This window comes from Microcaecilia unicolor, chromosome 7 (assembly GCF_901765095.1).
Source record: "Microcaecilia unicolor chromosome 7, aMicUni1.1, whole genome shotgun sequence".
Taxonomy (NCBI): Eukaryota; Metazoa; Chordata; class Amphibia; order Gymnophiona; family Siphonopidae; genus Microcaecilia; species Microcaecilia unicolor.
The window spans coordinates 3274789-3293555 of record NC_044037.1 but is presented as its reverse complement, the minus strand read 5'-3'; the positions used below and the strand labels follow the sequence as shown (position 1 = coordinate 3293555).

At 45.5% G+C, this 18767-nt stretch overlaps 1 protein-coding gene across 5 annotated transcripts in view; it reads left to right on the top strand.

Moving 5' to 3' along the window:
* The first annotated feature begins 6154 nt into the window (after positions 1–6154).
* DLG3 (discs large MAGUK scaffold protein 3) overlaps positions 6155–18767 on the top strand; it is a 409804-nt gene continuing 397191 nt past the window's right edge. For all 5 annotated transcript variants that reach the window (XM_030208894.1, XM_030208893.1, XM_030208892.1 and 2 more), the window contains exon 1: positions 6155–6484. In XM_030208894.1, the coding sequence (XP_030064754.1) occupies positions 6155–6484 (330 nt within the window). The remainder of the gene's footprint in view (positions 6485–18767) is intronic.

Genomic DNA, 18767 nt, shown 5'->3' with positions numbered 1-18767 from the left:
GACTGGACAGGTCATATGGGCTTTATCTGCCTATATTTCTCTGTGTTTCTATGTTAATAGAAGATATGCAATGGCATTTGATGAGTGGCATATTAAACTTTATGGGATAATTTTGACATGTACTGAAGATAGTGGTAGCACTAGATCATCGTTCAACAGACAAGGCACTATCCTCATCACTGCTACTCCATACAGACCCATGCTCTGCCCCCACAACTACATTTCCCTCCCCTCAAAGCATACTCAATTCTCTTTCTTCAAAGGCCCCAAGCTTCATAAATATACTCCCTCATACTCCCAGTGTACATCCTTACGCCCCAACCTCAGACACCCCCACATCCAACACTCATTCATAGTCCCCATCCACTCAACTTTCATTGCCAGTCATAATCTCTTCATCTACTTAATTTACTCATTCAGTACCCTCCCTCCTCCCCCACTGCCTAACCACTTACTCCCTCATTTGCACACACAGATACCCCAGTCATACATGCCATGCGGCAAACATGCTTTAGGCAATGCACATAGATCATGCACCTTTCAACTTGTTAATGTGTCTGGAAGTTCTGGATCTTGGGCCCAGTTTTTCCTGTTTTACTGACATGTGTTTGTCAGATATATGGTTAAAAGATCTTTTTTTGCTTTGATACTGGTCAACTGAGGTCTGTTGTGAGTCAAAAGGCAATAACTACCAAAGGGGCTTATGCTTCTTCAGTGTCACTTTTGGATTCCACTTACAGAAGTGTTGACATGTTTGCTAGAATCTGATCATTCAAATGTGAGGTTGCTGTAAAATTGCTTTGGATGACCACATTAAAGGTGTTTTATGAAATAAAAGTACTAGGATTTTCAAAATGCAGAGAAGCACTGAAGGTGTTGCTGTTTGATGAGAAATATACATTAAATGATAAAACAACTTCACAGCAGGATCAGAAACCAAATTACAAAGCCACATCCTGCAGCCTTATTTGGAAACTGAAGGAAAAAAGACTCTTAGACGGTTACTAAGCAATAGCTGTGACAGAGCTGCAAGTTCAAAGCTGGCAGTGGCAGCTCCCAGAATGGATTTTATGCATTCAGTTTCTTACTTCATCTATTGATTATTTATTGCATTGTTTAATTATTGTAGTTGATATTATTTTCTACAAAATTGTTTATGGTCATTTGCATTCTTGCAGTCCTAGAGAGGGTGGCTTATAAACACAAAGAATCTAGCTGCACGCAGAGGCCAAAGCCCAGGCTTCATGGTGTAAACAGCAGCAGATTACCTGCCAGCAGTAACAGCACATCTCCAGGCCTTCCAGGGTTTGCTGCGATTGAGGTTCCCAGTCTTCTTGTGCCCTTCTCTGGTCCTTCTCCTTCTCCTCCTCAGCAGCATGTGAATTCCTAGAGCTTTCTTCTCCAGCACTAGGGACTTCTGGTTTTCTTTATCTGCTCCTGACATCTTGCACCCATTGGTCTCTCCTTGAATGTCCTGCTGGCTGAAAGGGGGAGAGAACCTTTGCCCCTCTCCTCTTGTTCCCATCTGGAATTCGTTGCCAGAGAATGTGGTAAAGGTGGTTAGCTTAGCGGAGTTTAAAAAAAGGTTTGGGCGGCTTCCTAAAGGAAAAGTCCATAGACAATTATTAAATGGACTTGGGGAAAATCCAGTATTTCTGGGATAAACAGTATAAAATGTTTTGTACATTTTTGGGATCTTGCTGGGTATTTGTGACCTGGATTGGCCACTGTTGGAAACAGGATGCTGGGCTTGATGGACCTTTGGTCTTTCCCAGTATGGCAATACTTATGTACTTATGTTTACTGAGGTGCCCTAGTGTTTTTAGTGTACACTAAATGCTAGAGTCACCCGTAGGAATGTATGGGCGACTCTAGCATTTAGCGTGTGCACTAAAAATGCTAGTGCTCCCTTAGTGTGGCTTAGTAAACAGGGCTTGCAATGTGTTAGTTTCAAAGTGTTTGATCACTCTAAGTTCAAGGGTTTTCCATTCTTCTGTGCTCCTGAAGTTTCCTTTATGGGAGTGATCTTCACTTACTAGTTATCCTTCCCGAGTCCCTTGTAACCCTATGCAAGTCAATTAATACTCCATTGCCTCAGGTACAAGCTTAAGAGTCGATGCTCAAAGGTTCACAGTAGACTCCTCGCTCTACTGCAGACATAGCGCAAGAAAACAGCTGCAGCATGCTCAAACTGCCACTTTCAAATTACGTCAGTAATCTGCAGTTTAGCACAAAATGTCAAGTTTCCTGTCAGTATCTGAGCGGTGATTGGCTCAGACACTGACAGCAAACATAAAAGAAAGAAAAGAAAAACGGCCAGCCTGATCCCCGCCCCATATTACAAAATAGTCCTGGGTGGTCTAATTGCCCCCTGTCCCCCCTCCCTCCCACACAATAGTGGTCTTAATCCCCCCTCCTGTCCCATAACCAAAACCCTGGGTGTCTAGTTTCCCTGCCTCCCAGTCCCATAAAAAAGAGAATAGTCTAGTACCCCCACCCCAACTCAAGGACAGCCCTGTACCTGGAAGAAGAGAGACAGGAGCGATGCCCGCTTGTTTCTGTCTCTCAGTACCATGATCTTCAAAACAGTAAACAGGCCCCACCCGGTGCATCCTAGCATGAACTGTGCGAGATGGAGAGCTGCCATTTTGATGATGATGGCGGCACGCAGATAGGAGCGAATGCGCATTGCTAGTGTCTGTCTTCTTCCAGGAATGGGGGGGGGGGGCTTCAGTTGGGCTCTTAGGTGGGTGAAGGGTCACTAGACTATGAAGGAGGTCTCCTTTTATGGGACTGGGTGGGGGGGAACTAGACTAACAGGGAGGTTTTTGGTTATGCAATTGGGGGGGATTTAAGGCCACTATTATGTTGGTGGGTGGAAGGGAGGAAGGAAGGAAGGGGACAGGGGGCTATTAGTCTACCTGGGAATATTTTTTTTTAATGTAGGGAGGTCTCTCTGGGGGTGGGGGGGGGGGGGGGGGAGATGCAGGAAGCAGTCTTAGGCAGGGTAGTCAGGTTGGAGGAAGAGACGATCCTCTACCAACCTTTCTACACTGCCCCCAGAGCTGGTGCAAAGTTTCCTGCACTAAATGTGCTTGGGAGACTTTTATTTTTAAAATATTGCAGTGGGGTAGTTAAAGACCACATTTAAATGCATTTGCATGTCTGTGCTAATGGTTTCAGCACTGCACTGAAACCATTAGAGCATTCGAGGAAGATGAATGGCAGCAACTACCGGTAGTCCAGCGCTGGCATTAGGTTTTGAGCATTGGGGTCTTAGACTGTGAACCCTCAAGAAACAGGATAATACCTACTGTACCTCAATGTACACCACTTTAACAACTTTTGGGCTTGTAGGTGGTTTATAAGAAATTATAAATAAAAATGATCTTGTTTTTCTCTGTAAAAGTTCATGACTCTCTTCTTCAATGCAAGGCCAGTAAGCAATGGCTGCCCTTGTCAACATTCCTCCCCCTCCCACCAGACAGTCCCATGATCCAGCCGGATGCTCCTTCAGCCACCCTGGACAACAACCTGACACTGTCCTTTTTCCCCTCAGATAACCCAGCCTGACTCCCTCCCTGACACTCCTCTGACCTCCATACTCCCACCCACTTCTAAAGGCAGGAGTGATGCCCAATAGCTGCTGCTGCCTCTGGTGTTGCCATCTTTCAAAATGGCATTGCCTGACCCCTAGTGGTGCATTGGAATGCAGACGCTGACATTTTGAGAGATTGCAGCACAAAAAACAGGAACAATTGGACATCGCTCAGGTGTACAGTGGGGTGCTGGTGAAGGAGAATGAGACGCTGGACCTGAAGGGAGAATGAGAGATGCTAGACCTGGTGGTTGGGAGGAGGAAAGCAGAATGAGAGATGCCGAACTTGGTGCAGGAGGGGAATGAAAAGGAGAATGAGAGATGCTAAACTTGATGGGGGTTTAAGGGAAAGGAGAAAGAGAAATCCTGGACATGGTTAGAGGGGAGAAGGAATGGAAGGAGAGATGCTGAAGCAGGTAGGAGGGAGGGAAGAGAAAAGGAGAGATGCTGCACTTGGTTGGGAAGGAAGTCCACTTACTGGTTAAATAATGTTAGAACAGCAAAAAGGCTGTAACTTTATGCATTAAAGTTAACTGGGCACCAGTCTGAATATTGGCTGATACCTGGATATTAACTGCTGGGAGCTGCAGAGGCCTCAGCAGTGAACACATGGGGTCAGTTCACTCCACGGCTGTGAGTGGCTCAGACACCGCTTATATTGGGTGGAGTGTATTTTTCTAATATGGATATCCATGAAACACGGAGCCTGTTAAAAAGTACATGGAGAAATGGACATTCATGCACTAGTTATGTGTTTCATGGATATCCATGTTAGAAAAATACACTCCACCCAATATAAGCGGTGTCGGCAGATCCTGTTCTAAAATACTAGTGGAAAATCTTATTTGAACATCCTTTCTAAATTGGTGCTCTGGGTCCTTGTAAAATACTAGGGGTAAAGTGGTGGAGGAGCCCTAATGGTTAGTGCAGTGGCCTGAGAACCTGGGGAACTGGGTTTGATCCCTAGTGCTGCTCCTTCTGACTCTGGGCAAGTCACTTATCCCTCCATTACCCCAGGTACAAATGTAAACCGCTTTGACTGTAGCCACTGAAAGGTCTTGCTTTAGGTGACCTAAGAAAAGACCTAAGAAAGAGAGGCGAGCTCACTAATGTACTGAGTCACATCTACAGAAAGTTCTACAGAGCTTACAGCAGCCACATGAGTTCACAGAAAATTTCTGTTCTTGTAAATTGTTCCATTGTACAAGAATGACACGGAATTAAAATACAAACACATACCCTTTCGGCATTAACTTTCGTTCATGATCAGCTACAGCGTGCATTTATTTATTTACAGAGAGAATTATGTAATTAGTTTATGCTGACTATAACTGTTTTACAGCCCTGTCAGGCTGTAGCTTCTCATTATAAACAGATAAAAGAATTGATACAGTTAGGGGATAGATGTGGATTGGAAGAGCTGTGGGGATGAGGGCAGTTCAGTATTGCAATAACAGAGGTTGCTTTGCTAGAGCTGTAGGTGGAAATCTTAGTGCTGGAACAGGAGGGGGTTCTTCCCTCACAGAACTGTAGGGGGTATTAATACACCTATCTATAGCAGGGGCTCTCAACCCAGTCCTCAGGACACACCTAGCCAGTCAGATTTTCAGAATACCTACAAAGAATATGCATGAGATAGATTTGCATATAATGGAAGAAGTGATGTGAGTACTTGAGTATTTCCAATACTGAGCAAACTCTGACTGTGTCCAGAGAGGACTAATATCCTTTGGGTTTAACACTCCAAATGCATCTCATGCATTTTCATTGTGGAGATCCTGAAAACCTGACTGGCTGGGTGTGTCCAGAGGATTCGGCTGAGAACCCCCCCATCTATACCTATATAACCTGGAATCATTTTCCAGAAAGGATTGGGAGGATGGGACTTAGCCAAAGTGCATTTGGATCTGTATTTCGCTGACACGGAATTAGGCTGAAAACTCTCTCTGTACATCCTTTGAGATCCTGACCCTGGATCGATGTGCATACACCTTTAAGAATGCAGAGCTACCCTGCTTCCTGCTGCTGGTGCTGAGGTTGTTTCTGCTGCTGCTGCCATGCTCTGATTGGCTGGAGCCGGGAGAGCAGTGATGCAGGAGCAAGCAAGGATGCTTGGGTTTTCTTTCAGCTCATCACAGGGACTAGAAGCAGGCAGAAGCCTGAAGCCCTTTCTGCTCTGAGAAACAGCTCTCTGCCGCCCTGAAGAAACGAGCCTGAGAACCACGGAGAGTTCCATCATAGCAAAGCCAAACAAAACAGAGAACCAAAAGCAGAGAGGGGAGAGAATCCTGCAACCTGATAATTGCTGACAGAGACTGACGGAGAAGAGAGCCAAACCAGGATTTTTTTAAAACACTTTTTAGACTATTTAGAATTAAAAATAGAAAAAAATTACATGTAGAGAATTTTTGTACAGAAAAGCCTGGACCATATTTGCAAAAAAAAAAAAAAAAAAAAAAAAAGAAGACAGCGAAAAAAGGGAGGGGAGGGTGATCAGAGCGTGGGAAAAGGTGTCTGCTGTTTCTCTGGGAGGTTGTGTGGGCACAGAACAGGAATATGCATACACACCACCACTGCTGCAAGTGTCCTGAGTGCTATGAGGTATCAAGGATGAATGCACTGCGACGCATGGAGCCTCCAACCTACACAGAATGGCAACAAGATCCATATGCAGTAGGGTATGGAGGATACAGCTCACAGACCCTGCCATCTCAGGCCGCAGCAGCATCCACCCCCAGGAGTAAAACCAAACTCATCCCCACAGCCCGGGAAAGTGGGCCCGCCCCAGCCAAGACTCCTGTCAAGAGTGGCACCCCCAAAATGAATGGGAACAGCACGAACTGGTGGCCTGAATGCACATGCTCAAACCGTGACTGGTACGAACAGGTAAGAGATTCCTGTGCTCCCCTGAAACCCAAGCTGAACCCCTCATATTTTCCATATCCTTTTGAGCCTTCCCTCAAGTCTCTCTTGCCTTATAATGGAACCCCTTTCTACCTTCTGCTAAATTGCTTCCTGCTCTTTCTGAATCCCCAGCAGCCTTCCCTTCAAATCCCTCGTCTGTGTTCCTTCTTCTGAACCCCTTCCTGCTCTCTGTCAAAATGCAAAAGAGGATGCCGAGATGAAATGTGTATCTCAATTTGTATATATGAACATAGATATCTACTGTATATTCATTATTTACTGTTATAAAAAGAAATCTCTTGGGGAAACAGTAGAAAATGGAAGTAAATATATTATGTGTGTGCATGTAAACATACAGTGTACATACATGTGTAGATGGAGGTGTATAATTGTTATATATTCCCACACTAGTATGTGTTATGGTGGTTTACAGCATAGACTGTTCTAGCCTGGCAGTCTGCTGGTTCTGTAGATGGAGAGACAGGTAAAAGAATGCAGACATGGACAGATGGAGGGACAGATACATGGCCAAACAGGAATCCATGGATGGACAGATACATAGAAACAGGCCAGAGCTGGTCTGGCCCAATGGCTTTTTGGCTGTACAGCATATTGCATGCAGGCAATCCAGGTCTGATTCTTTAGCCTACAATTTTGTTCCTCAGGCAGGCTGGGGTCAGCAGAGCTAGAAATGTAGTATTCACAAGGAGCATGATCAGATTTTCTTTGTTCCATTTATTTAAAACAACTGATATTAAGGAAAAAAAATGAAAAACCCACCCCTGTTTCAAAAAAACAACCCAAACAAACCCAAAACAAAACACAGTTTTCTGGGCTTTGTCTCAGAACCTTTCCCTCAATCTACTTACCCCATCAGTTGGTCCTGTGAGCTCTTCACAGAGCAGAGGCAATCCCTGGTCACTCCTACTTCCTTAACACCATTAATACAAATGATGCCGGCTGACCCAAGCCTGGGCTATACAAGGAAATGGTGCTGACCAAGCAAGGGGTCAGTGCTATATGACCATGTTAGCAACATAGGAGCAATCGGGGATCAATGCTACTGATAGGGAGTTCATCGTGCACCAGGATGGGGAAAGAGAAGAAGAGCTGAAAGAGATAAGCAAAGATCGTGGAAGAGGTTCTTTCATGATGAGGCCTAATTTTTCAAAATGAAAAGCAGTGAGAATGAAAAGAATTTTGTTCATTCTTTTCATTGATACCATTTTAAAATCAAAATGAAATGGGAAATTTCCTTGTTAAAAAAAAACAAAACCAAGCACAGCCTTAGTATTCACACTGCTGAGGAAGGAAGTCTCTGTTACTGAACACTGATAACAGCTTGAGATTAAACTCAGCATTGAATGGATACTAGGTTCTGGGAGAAGTGTGGACTGTGTAGGTTAGAAATTAATAAATCATCAACCATTAAAAACAGGAGAGAAGCCCTTGGTATTTGCCAATGAAGGCTCATGGTATCATAGTCCCAGTAGAGGTTAGTTACAATAATGCTGGTTGCCCAAAGAAGCAGGTGAAACTGCTGGGCCAAAAAAACATGGAGTGGATGGAATCGCTGGATAGAAAAATGAAGAGAAATAAGTGGGTGACAGATGGATGGTCAATGATGATGGCTGATTGAGAGATGGAGAAATACATGGACAGCAATGGATGGACGGACAGATTGAGAAATGGATGGATTATGACAGATGATGGCTGGACAGAGAAATGCATGGGTGGCCATAGATGATGGATAGATGGACAAATGGAGAAATGGATGGATGATGTTGGATAATGGTTGGCATATGCACAGATGGGTTGATGGAGGCTGGATCGAGAATACATGGATAGCAGTGGATAATAGATGGACAGATAGAGAAATGGATGAATGGTGACGGATGGATGAACTGATGGAGAGATACATGGGTAGTGACAGATAAAAAGGCAGAAAAGTGGAGGGCATAGTTGATGATAGATGAATAAATAAATAAATAAATATAAGAATGGATGGAAGTATAAGGTAGACAGCCAGATAAAGAACTGGATAGTATAGGATAGATGGATGATTGTTGATGGAGAAAAGGGATGGATTCCAGTAACAGTGGTATGAGTAGACCAAAGTGTGCTGGCTTAACTTGTTCTGCTAGAATATTTTAGCATGGGTATTGCTGACAGTGCGTGAGCTGGTAGTGTATTATGTGCTGGAGTGTGCTGGTGTTTGTGTATATTGATGTGTGAAGGCAGTGTAGTGGCACTGTGTGAGGATGGTACTGTAATACTATGTGCTGAAGCATGAGGACACTGTTGTGATGGTGTGTGTTGGAGTGTGAGGCAGTGGCGTAGCCAGACCTGACACTTTGAGTGGGGCCTAGAGCTAATATGGGTGGGCACTATGTATAAAGGTATGAGTAGTGTTTCTTGGGATACTATAAAATAACGCCTTAGAATGCACTTGATAATGGATTTCTAAATAGTCTGCCCAACAGCTGCTTTGCATCAATATAAACCACATACATACTTTATGGAAAAACTGATATTTTGAAATATAGTTATCCCATATCTTAAACTTGACCAGACATAAGCCTACTATAATGGCAAACATTTCAACACACAAGACAGGATCCTGCAATATAATTACAGCAATGGCATATATCCTTCAAACTTTGCTTTATCACAAATGTAAATACCTTTCAGTCTTTACCCCTTCCTTTGGCTCACACAGCTTTCCATAGGAAACATACATTCAAATTCTGGTAGCACCTCAATAATAGGAACACAAAATCCCTTCACTGCCAGGTACTTTGTGAAGTAACACTAAATCCTGCAAAGAGGCTTCTTATAGTCTATGCTGCAATCCTTAACACCAATTCAAATAACAATACCTTTAAAAAGGCAGCAGTGAAGATATACAACAGCAATATGTATCCCATTGGAAAAACCAGACTCATAGATCGCCACACAAACCACATACCAGCAGAATCTCTTACCTACTCAATCACATGCAGAACATAGGCCAACACTCATCAATTACAGAATAAAGGACCAAAAATTAGAAATTGTCCTGTAGCCCAGCATCAGCCCTTTCCTTCCCCATCATCCATCCCATAGGCAGGCATCAGTCCTACCCTACCCCCTCACCCCTCTCTGTAGCCTAGTGTCAGCCCTGTCCTACCCCCTACTCATCCCCACCCCCAAAGTACACCAGCATTATATATAAGACCTTTTGTTTTGGGTTTTTTTTAATATCCTGGGCACTGCAGAATCCACCTCCACCCAAAAACCTGCCTACATTAAGTTTAAAACTTTTTTTTTTTAAACCTGAGCACTACAGAGAGATTACCCCCTACTAAAAAACTCACAACATGAAAAATATATATAATTTTTAAAAAATGTTAACCTAGGCACTATTAAAATGTATTGTTGGTGGATTTCTGGGTGGGGTGGGCTCTTCAATGCCTGGGGGGGGGGGGGGAAGGTATATTTATTTAATCATTAAATAAATATACATTTTATCCCCCTAGGCTGTGAAGGGCCCACCCACACCCAGAAGCCCACCACCAGCAAGCATTACGTTGTAGTAGTGCACAATAAGAAATATTTATTTTCAAAAGTAAAAAATATTTATTTTAGCTGGGCTTAGACAACTGGGCTTGCACATGGTGGCAGGAGGTGAAGACTCAGCACTGTGCTTCATTTGTGTTGGTTCCTGTGCCTGTTTTGGGGCTGAAGGGGAGTGCTGAAGCCTGGGGGGATCAACAAAAAGCTGATCCTGACCCAGTGAGGGCACTGGCAGCAGCCAGCAGACTTTCCTATGTGCCACTGCAGCACCTTTGGGTCCACGAGGGGGGGGGGGGGGACGCCAAGGCAAGGCAGAGTGAAACTGGACACTGAAATATCAGACTTGGAGGGAGGGCAGTAATGGTGCAGGGTAGGCGTGTGGTGCCACACTAGAACTGCTGATGGACTTCCGGATCAGGACCCATACTTTGGCGCACAAAAAAAAAAAAAAGACTTGTACTGTAGTAGGAGGACCGGAGGAGAGCTTCTGGCTGTATCTGTCTAATAGCATGTGATTGAGCTGCAGCAGAAAAGCTGTGAACTCCCACAGATACCCTATGCCTATAGGATTAATTGGGTGGGCCTGAGCCGACATTGTGTGGGCCTGGGCCCGCCTAGGCCCACCCATAGCTACGCCTCTGATGTAAAGGCAGTGTTGTGGTAGTGTCTCCGGCAGTGTGAGGGTGGTACTGTAATACTGTGTGCTGAAGAATGAGGGCAGTGTTGTGGCAGTGTATGTTGAAGTGTGAGGGTGGTACTGTAATACTGTGTGCTGAAGCATGAGGGCAGTGTTGTTGGAAGTGTATGTTGGAGTGTGAGTGTGGTACTGTAATACTGTGTGCTGAAGCGTGAGGGCACTGTTGTCGCAGTGTATGTTGCAGTGTGAGTGTGGTACTGTAATACTGTGTGCTGAAGAAAGAGGGCAGTGTTGTGGCAGTGTATGTTGGAGTGTGAGGGTGGTACTGTAATACTGTGTGCTGAAGCCTGAAGGCAGTGTTGTTGGAAGTGTATGTTGGAGTGTGAGGGTGGTACTGTAATACTGTGTGCTGAAGCATGAGGGCAGTGTTGTCGCAGTGTATGTTGCAGTGTGAGTGTGGTACTGTAATACTGTGTGCTGAAGCATGAGCGCAGTGTTGAGGCAGTGTATGTTGGAGTGTGAGTGTGGTACTGTAATACTGTGTGCTGAAGCGTGAGGGCAGTGTTGTGGCAGCGTATGTTGCAGTGTGAGTGTGGTACTGTAATACTGTGTGCTGAAGAATGAGGGCAGTGTTGTGGCAGTGTATGTTGAAGTGTGAGGGTGGTACTGTAATACTGTGTGCTGAAGCCTGAGGGCAGTGTTGTTGGAAGTGTTTCCTGCAGTGTGAGGGTGGTACTGTAATACTGTGTGCTGAAGCATGAGCGCAGTGTTGAGGCAGTGTATGTTGCAGTGTGAGTGTGGTACTGTAATACTGTGTGCTGAAGCGTGAGGGCAGTGTTGTGGCAGCGTATGTTGGAGTGTGAGGGTGGTACTGTAATACTGTGTGCTGAAGCATAAGGGCAGTGTTGTGGCAGTGTATGTTGCAGTGTGAGTGTGGTACTGTAATACTGTGTGCTGAAGAATGAGGGCAGTGTTGTGGCAGTGTATGTTGAAGTGTGAGGGTGGTACTGTAATACTGTGTGCTGAAGCATGAGGGCAGTGTTGTGGCAGTGTTTGCTGGAGTGTGAGGCTGATACTATAATACTGTGTGCTGAAGCGTGAGGGCAGTGTTGTGGCAGTGTATGTTGGAGTGTGAGTGTGGTACTGTAATACTGTGTGCTGAAGCATGTGGGCAGTGTTGTGGCAGTGTATGTTGGAGTGTGAGGGTGATACTATAATACTGTGTGCTGAAGCGTGAGGGCAGTGTTGTGGCAGTGTATGTTGGAGTGTGAGTATGGTACTGTAATACTGTGTGCTGAAGCATGTGGGCAGTGTTGTGGCAGTGTATGTTGGAGTGTGAGGGTGATACTATAATACTGTGTGCTGAAGCATGAGGGCAGTGTTGTGGCAGTGTATGTTGCAGTGTGAGTGTGGTATGTAATACTGTGTGCTGAAGCGTGAGGGTAGTGTTGTGGTACTGTTGGCTGCAGTGTGAGGGTGGTACTGTAATACTGTGTGCTGAAGCATGAGGGCAGTGTTGTGGCAGTGTATGTTGGAGTGTGAGGGTGGTACGGTAATACTGTGTGCTGAAGCATGAGGGCAGTGTTGTGGCAGTTTATGTTGGAGTGTGATTGTGGTACTTTAATACTGTGTGCTGAAGCATGAGGGCAGTGTTGTTGCAGTGTTTGCTGGAGTGTGAGGGTGGTACTATAATACTGTGTGCTGAATAATGAGGGCAGTGTTGTGGCAGTGTATGTTGGAGTGTGAGGGTGGTACTGTAATACTGTGTGCTGAAGCATGAGGGTAGTGTTGTGGCAGTGTATGCTGGAGTGTGAGGGTGATACTGTAATACTGTGTGCTGAATAAAGAGGGCAGTGTTGTGGCAGTGTATGTTAGAGTGTGAGGGTGGCACTGTAATACTGTGTGCTGAAGTGTGAGGGCAGTGTTGTTGGCAGTTTTTGCTCCGTGTGAGGGTGGCACTGTAATACTGTGTGCTGAAGCATGGGGGCAGTGTTTGGCAGTGTATGTTGGAGTATGAGTGTGGTACTGTAATACTGTGTGCTGAATAATGAGGGCAGTGCTGTGGCAGTGTATGTTGGAGTGTGAGGGTGGTCCTGTAATACTGTGTGCTGAATAAAGAGGGCAGTGTTGTGGCAGTGTATGTTGGAGTGTGAGGGTGGCACTGTAATACTGTGTGCTGAAGTGTGAGGGCAGTGTTGTTGGCAGTTTTTGCTCAGTGTGAGGGTGGTACTGTAATACTGTATGCTAAAGTGCAAGGGAAGTGTTGTGGCAGTGTTTGCTGCAGTGTGAGGGTGGTACTGTAATACTGTGTGCTGAAGTGCAAGGGATGTGTTGTGGAAGTGTTTGCTGGAGTATGAGGGTGGTAGTGTAATACTGTGTGTTGAAGTATGAGACTGGAGTTGTATTAACAGTGTTTGTAGGAGTGTGACGGTGGTACTGGAATACATATGTTGAAGTGTGAGAGTGGTATTGACAGTGTGTGCTGGAGTGTGAAGGCAGAGCTGTGATAGTTTGCGAGGGTGGTACTGTAACACTGTATGCTGAAGAATGAGGGCAGTGTTGTGGCAGTTTATGTTGGTGTGTGAGTGTGGTACTGTAATACTGTGTGCTGAAGAATGAGGGCAGTGTTGTGGCAGTGTATGTTGGAGTGTGAGTGTGGTACTGTAATATTGTGTGCTGAAGTGTGAGGGCAGTGTTTGCTGGAGTTTGAAGGCAGTGCTGTGACAGTTTGTGAGGGTGGTACTTTAATACTGTGTGCTGAAGCATGAGGGCAGTGTTGTGGTAGTGTGTGTTGGAGTGTGAGGGTGGTACTGTAATATTGTGTGCTGAAGCGCAAGGGAATCATTGTGGCAGTGTTTGCTGAAATATGAGGGTGGTAATGTAATACTGTGTGCTCAAGCATGAGGGCAGTGTTGTGGCAGTGTATGTTGGAGTGTGAGGGTGATACTATAATACTGTGTGCTGAAGCATGAGGGCAGTGTTGTGGTAGTGTGTGTTGGAGTGTGAGGGTGGTAGTGTAATACTGTGTGCTAAAGCATGAGCACAGTGTTGTGGTAGTGTTTGCTGTAGATGTGAGGGTGGTACTGTAATATTGTGTGCTGAAGTGTGAGACTGGTATTGACAGCATTTGCTGGAGTGTGACGGTGGTACTGGAATACATATGTTGGAGCGTGAGAGTGTTATTGACAGTGTGTGCTGGAGTATGAAGGCAAAGCTGTGATAATTTGTGAGGGTGGTACTGTAACATTGTATGCTGAAGAATGAGGACAGTGTTGTGGCAGTGTATGTTGGCGTGTGAGACTGGAGTGGTATTAACAGTGTTTGCTGGAGTATGACAGGTACTGGAATACATATGTTGGAGTGTGCTGAAGCGCAAGGAAAGTGTTGTGGCAGTGTTTGCTGGAGTGTGAGGGAAGTACTGTAATACTATGTGCTGAACTGTGAGAACAGTGTTGTGGCAGTGTTTGCTGGAGCGTGAGGAAGTACTGTAATACTGTGTGCTGAAATGTGAGGACAGTGTATTGAAGTGTGAGATCAGTACTGTGGCAGTGTTTGCTGCAGTGAGAGGTAGTACTGTAATACTGTGTGCTGAAGCGCAAGGGAAGTGTTGTGGCAGTGTTTGCTGGAGAGTGAGGGTGGTACTGTAGTACCATGCGGTGGAGTATGAAGGCAGTGCTGTGACAGTTTGTGAGGGTTGTACTATAATACTGTGTGCTGAAGCGTGAGGGCAGTGTTGTGGCAGTGTGTGAGGGTGGTACTGTAACACTGTATGCTGAAGCATGAGGGCAGTGTTGTGGCAGTGTATGTTGGAGTGTGAGGGTGTTACTGTAATATTGTCTGCTGAAGTTTGAGGGCAATGTTGTTGACAGTGTTTGCTGGAGTGTAAGGGTGGTACTATAATACTGCATGCTGAAGCGTGAGGGCAGTGTATGTTGGAGTGTAAGGGTGGTACTGTAATACTGTGTGCTGAAGCATGAGGGCAGTGTTGTGGCAGTGTGTGCTGAAGTGTGAGACAGGAGTGGTATTAACAGTGTTTGCTGGAGTGTGACGGTGGAACTGGAATACATATGTTGGAGCGTGAGAGTGGTACTGACAGTGTGTGCTGGAGTGTGAAGGCAGAGCTGTGACAGTTTGAGAGGGTGGTACTGTACCACTGTATGCTGAAGCATGAGGGCAGTGTTGTGGCAGTGTATGTTGGAGTGTGAGGGTGATACTATAATACTGTGTGCTGAACCATGAGGGCAGTGTTTGGCAGTGTATGTTGGAGTGTGAGTGTGGTACTGTAATACTGTGTGCTGAATAATGAGGGCAGTGTATGTTGGAGTATGAGTGTGGTACTGTAATACTGTGTGTTGAAGCTTGAGGGCAGTGCTGTTGGCAGTTTTTGCTCAGTGTGAGGTTTCTACTGTAATATTGTGTGCTGATGCGCAAGGGAAGTGTTGTGGCATTTTTTGCTGGAGTGTGAGGGTGGTACTATAATAATGTGTGCTCATGCATGAGGGCAGTGTTGTGGCAGCGTATGCTGGAGTGTGAGGGTGATACTATAATACTGTGTGCTGAAGCGTGAGGGCAGTGTTGTGGCAGTGTATGTTGCAGTGTGAGTGTGGTACTGTAATACTGTATGCTGAAGCGTGAGGGCAGTGTTGTGGCAGTGTATGTTGGAGTGTGAGGGTGATACTATAATACTGTGTGCTGAAGCATGAGGGCAGTGTTTGGCAGTGTATATTGGAGTGTGAGTGTGGTACTGTAATACTGTGTGCTGAATAACGAGGGCAGTGTATGTTGGAGTATGAGTGTGGTACTGTAATACTGTGTGTTGAAGCTTGAGGGCAGTGCTGTTGGCAGTTTTTGCTCAGTGTGAGGTTTCTACTGTAATATTGTGTGCTGATGCGCAAGGGAAGTGTTGTGGCATTTTTTGCTGGAGTGTGAGGGTGGTACTATAATAATGTGTGCTCATGCATGAGGGCAGTGTTGTGGCAGCGTATGCTGGAGTGTGAGGGTGATACTATAATACTGTGTGCTGAAGCATGAGGGCAGTGTTGTGGCAGTGTATGTTGCAGTGTGAGTGTGGTACTGTAATACTGTGTGCTGAAGCGTGAGGGCAGTGTTGTGGCAGTGTATGTTGCAGTGTGAGGGTGGTACTGTAATACTGTATGCTGAAGTATGTGGGCAGTGTTGTGGCAGTGTATGTTGGAGTGTGAGGGTGGTACGGTAATACTGTGTGCTGAAGCATGAGGGCAGTGTTGTGGTATTGTATGTTGCAGTGTGAGTGTGGTACTGTAATACTGTGTGTTGAAGCATGAGGGCAGTGTTGTGGCAGTGTATGTTGGAGTGTGAGGATGATACTGTAATACTGTGTGCTGAAGAATGAGGGCAGTGTTTTGGCAGTGTATGTTGGAGTATGAGGGCAGTACTGTAATACTGTGTGCTGAAGCATGAGCGCAGTGTTGAGGCAGTGTATGTTGGAGTATGAGTGTGGTACTGTAATACTGTGTGCTGAAGCATGAGGGCAGTGTTGTTGGCAGTTTTTGCTCAGTGTGAGGTTTCTACTGTAATATTGTGTGCTGAAGCGCAAGGGAAGTGTTGTGGCAGTGTATGTTGGAGTGTGAGGGTGATACTATAATACTGTGTGCTGAAGCGTGAGGGCAGTGTTGTGGTATTGTATGTTGCAGTGTGAGTGTGGTACTGTAATACTGTGTGTTGAACCATGAGGGCAGTGTTGTGGCAACGTATGTTGGAGTGTGAGTGTGGTACTGTAATACTGTATGCTGAAGCATGAGGGCAGTGTTTTGGCAGTGTATGTTGGAGTGTGTGGGTGGTACTGTAATACTGTGTGCTCAAGCATGAGGGCAGTGTATGTTGGAGTGTGAGGGTGATAATATAATACTGTGTGCTGAAGCATGAGGGCAGTGTTGTGGCAGTGTTTGCTGGAGTGTGAAGGCAGTGCTGTGACAGTGTGTGAGGGTGGTACTGTAATACATTTGTTGGAATGTGAGGTGGTACTGTAATACTGTGTGCTGAAGTGTGAGGACAGTATAGTTGGCAGTTTTTGCTCAGTGTGAGGGTGGTACTGTAATATATATGTTTAGGTATGAGGGTTCTACTGTAATACTGTGTGCTGAAGCGCAAGGGATGTGTGCTGGAACATGACAGCAGTGTTTGCTGCAGTGTGAATGTGGTACTTTAATACTGTGTGCTGAAACGCAAGGGAAGTGTTGTGGCAGTGCTTGCTGGAATATGAGGGTGGTAGTGTAACACTGTGTGCTGAAGCATGAGGGCAGTGTTGTGGCAGTGTGTGTTGGAGTGTGAGGGTGGTACTGTAATATTGTGTGCTGAAGTGTGAGAGCAATGTTGTTGACAGTGTTTGCTGGAGTGTGAGGGTGGTACTGTAATACTGTGTGCTCAAGCATGAGGGCAGTGTATGTTGGAGTGTGAGGGTGATAATATAATACTGTGTGCTGAAGCATGAGGGCAGTGTTGTGGCAGTGTTTGCTGGAGTGTGAAGGCAGTGCTGTGACAGTGTGTGAGGGTGGTACTGTAATACATTTGTTGGAATGTGAGGTGGTACTGTAATACTGTGTGCTGAAGTGTGAGGACAGTATTGGCAGTTTTTGCTCAGTGTGAGGGTGGTACTGTAATATATATGTTGGAGTACGAGGGTTGTACTGTAATACTGTGTGCTGAAGCGCAAGGGAAGTGTTGTGGCAGTGCTTGCTGGAATATGAGGGTGGTAGTGTAACACTGTGTGCTGAAGCATGAGGGCAGTGTTGTGGCAGTGTGTGTTGGAGTGTGAGGGTGGTACTGTAATATTGTGTGCTGAAGTGTGAGAGCAATGTTGTTGACAGTGTTTGCTGGAGTGTGAGGGTGGTACTGTAATACTGTGTGCTCAAGCATGAGGGCAGTGTATGTTGGAGTGTGAGGGTGATAATATAATACTGTGTGCTGAAGCATGAGGGCAGTGTTGTGGCAGTGTTTGCTGGAGTGTGAAGGCAGTGCTGTGACAGTGTGTGAGGGTGGTACTGTAATACATTTGTTGGAATGTGAGGTGGTACTGTAATACTGTGTGCTGAAGTGTGAGGACAGTATTGGCAGTTTTTGCTCAGTGTGAGGGTGGTACTGTAATATATATGTTGGAGTACGAGGGTTGTACTGTAATACTGTGTGCTGAAGCGCAAGGGAAGTGTTGTGGCAGTGCTTGCTGGAATATGAGGGTGGTAGTGTAACACTGTGTGCTAAAGCATGAGGGCAATGTTGTAGCAGTGTGTGTTGGAGTGTGAGGGTGGTACTGTAATATTGTGTGCTGAAGTGTGAGAGCAATGTTGTTGACAGTGTTTGCTGGAGTGTGAGGGTGGTACTGTAATACTGTGTGCTGAAGTGTGAGGGCAGTGTTGTTGGCAGTTTTTGCTCAGTGTGAGGGTGGCACTGTAATACTATATGATGAAGTGCAAGGGAAGTGTTGTGGCAGTGTTTGCTGCAGTGTGAGGGTGGTACTGTAACACTGTATGTTGAAGCATGAGGGCAGTGTTGTGGCAGTGTATGTTGGAGTGTGAGTGTGGTACTGTAATACTGTATGTTGAAGCATGAGGGCAGTGTTGTGGCAGTGTATGTTGGAGTGTGAGTGTGGTACTGTAATACTATGTGCTGAACTATGAGCACAGTGTTGTGGTAGTGTTTGCTGGAGAGTGAGGGAAGTACTATAATACTGTGTGCTGAAATGTGAGGACAGTGTATTGAAGTGTGAGATCAGTACTGTGGCAGTGTTTGCTGCAGTGAGAGGTAGTACTGTAATACTGTGTGCTGAAGCGCAAGGGATGTGTTGTGGCAGTGTTTGCTGGAGTATGAGGGTGGTACTGTAATATTGTGTGCTGAAGTGTGAGACTGGAGTGGTATTAACAGTGTTTGTTGGAGTGTGACGGTGGTACTGGAATTCATATGTTGGAGTTTGAGAGTGGTATTGACAGTGTGTGCTGGAGTGTGAAGGCAGAGCTGTGACAGTTTGTGAGGGTGGTACTGTAACACTGTATGTTGAAGCATGAGGGCAGTGTTGTGGCAGTGTATGTTGGAGTGTGAGTG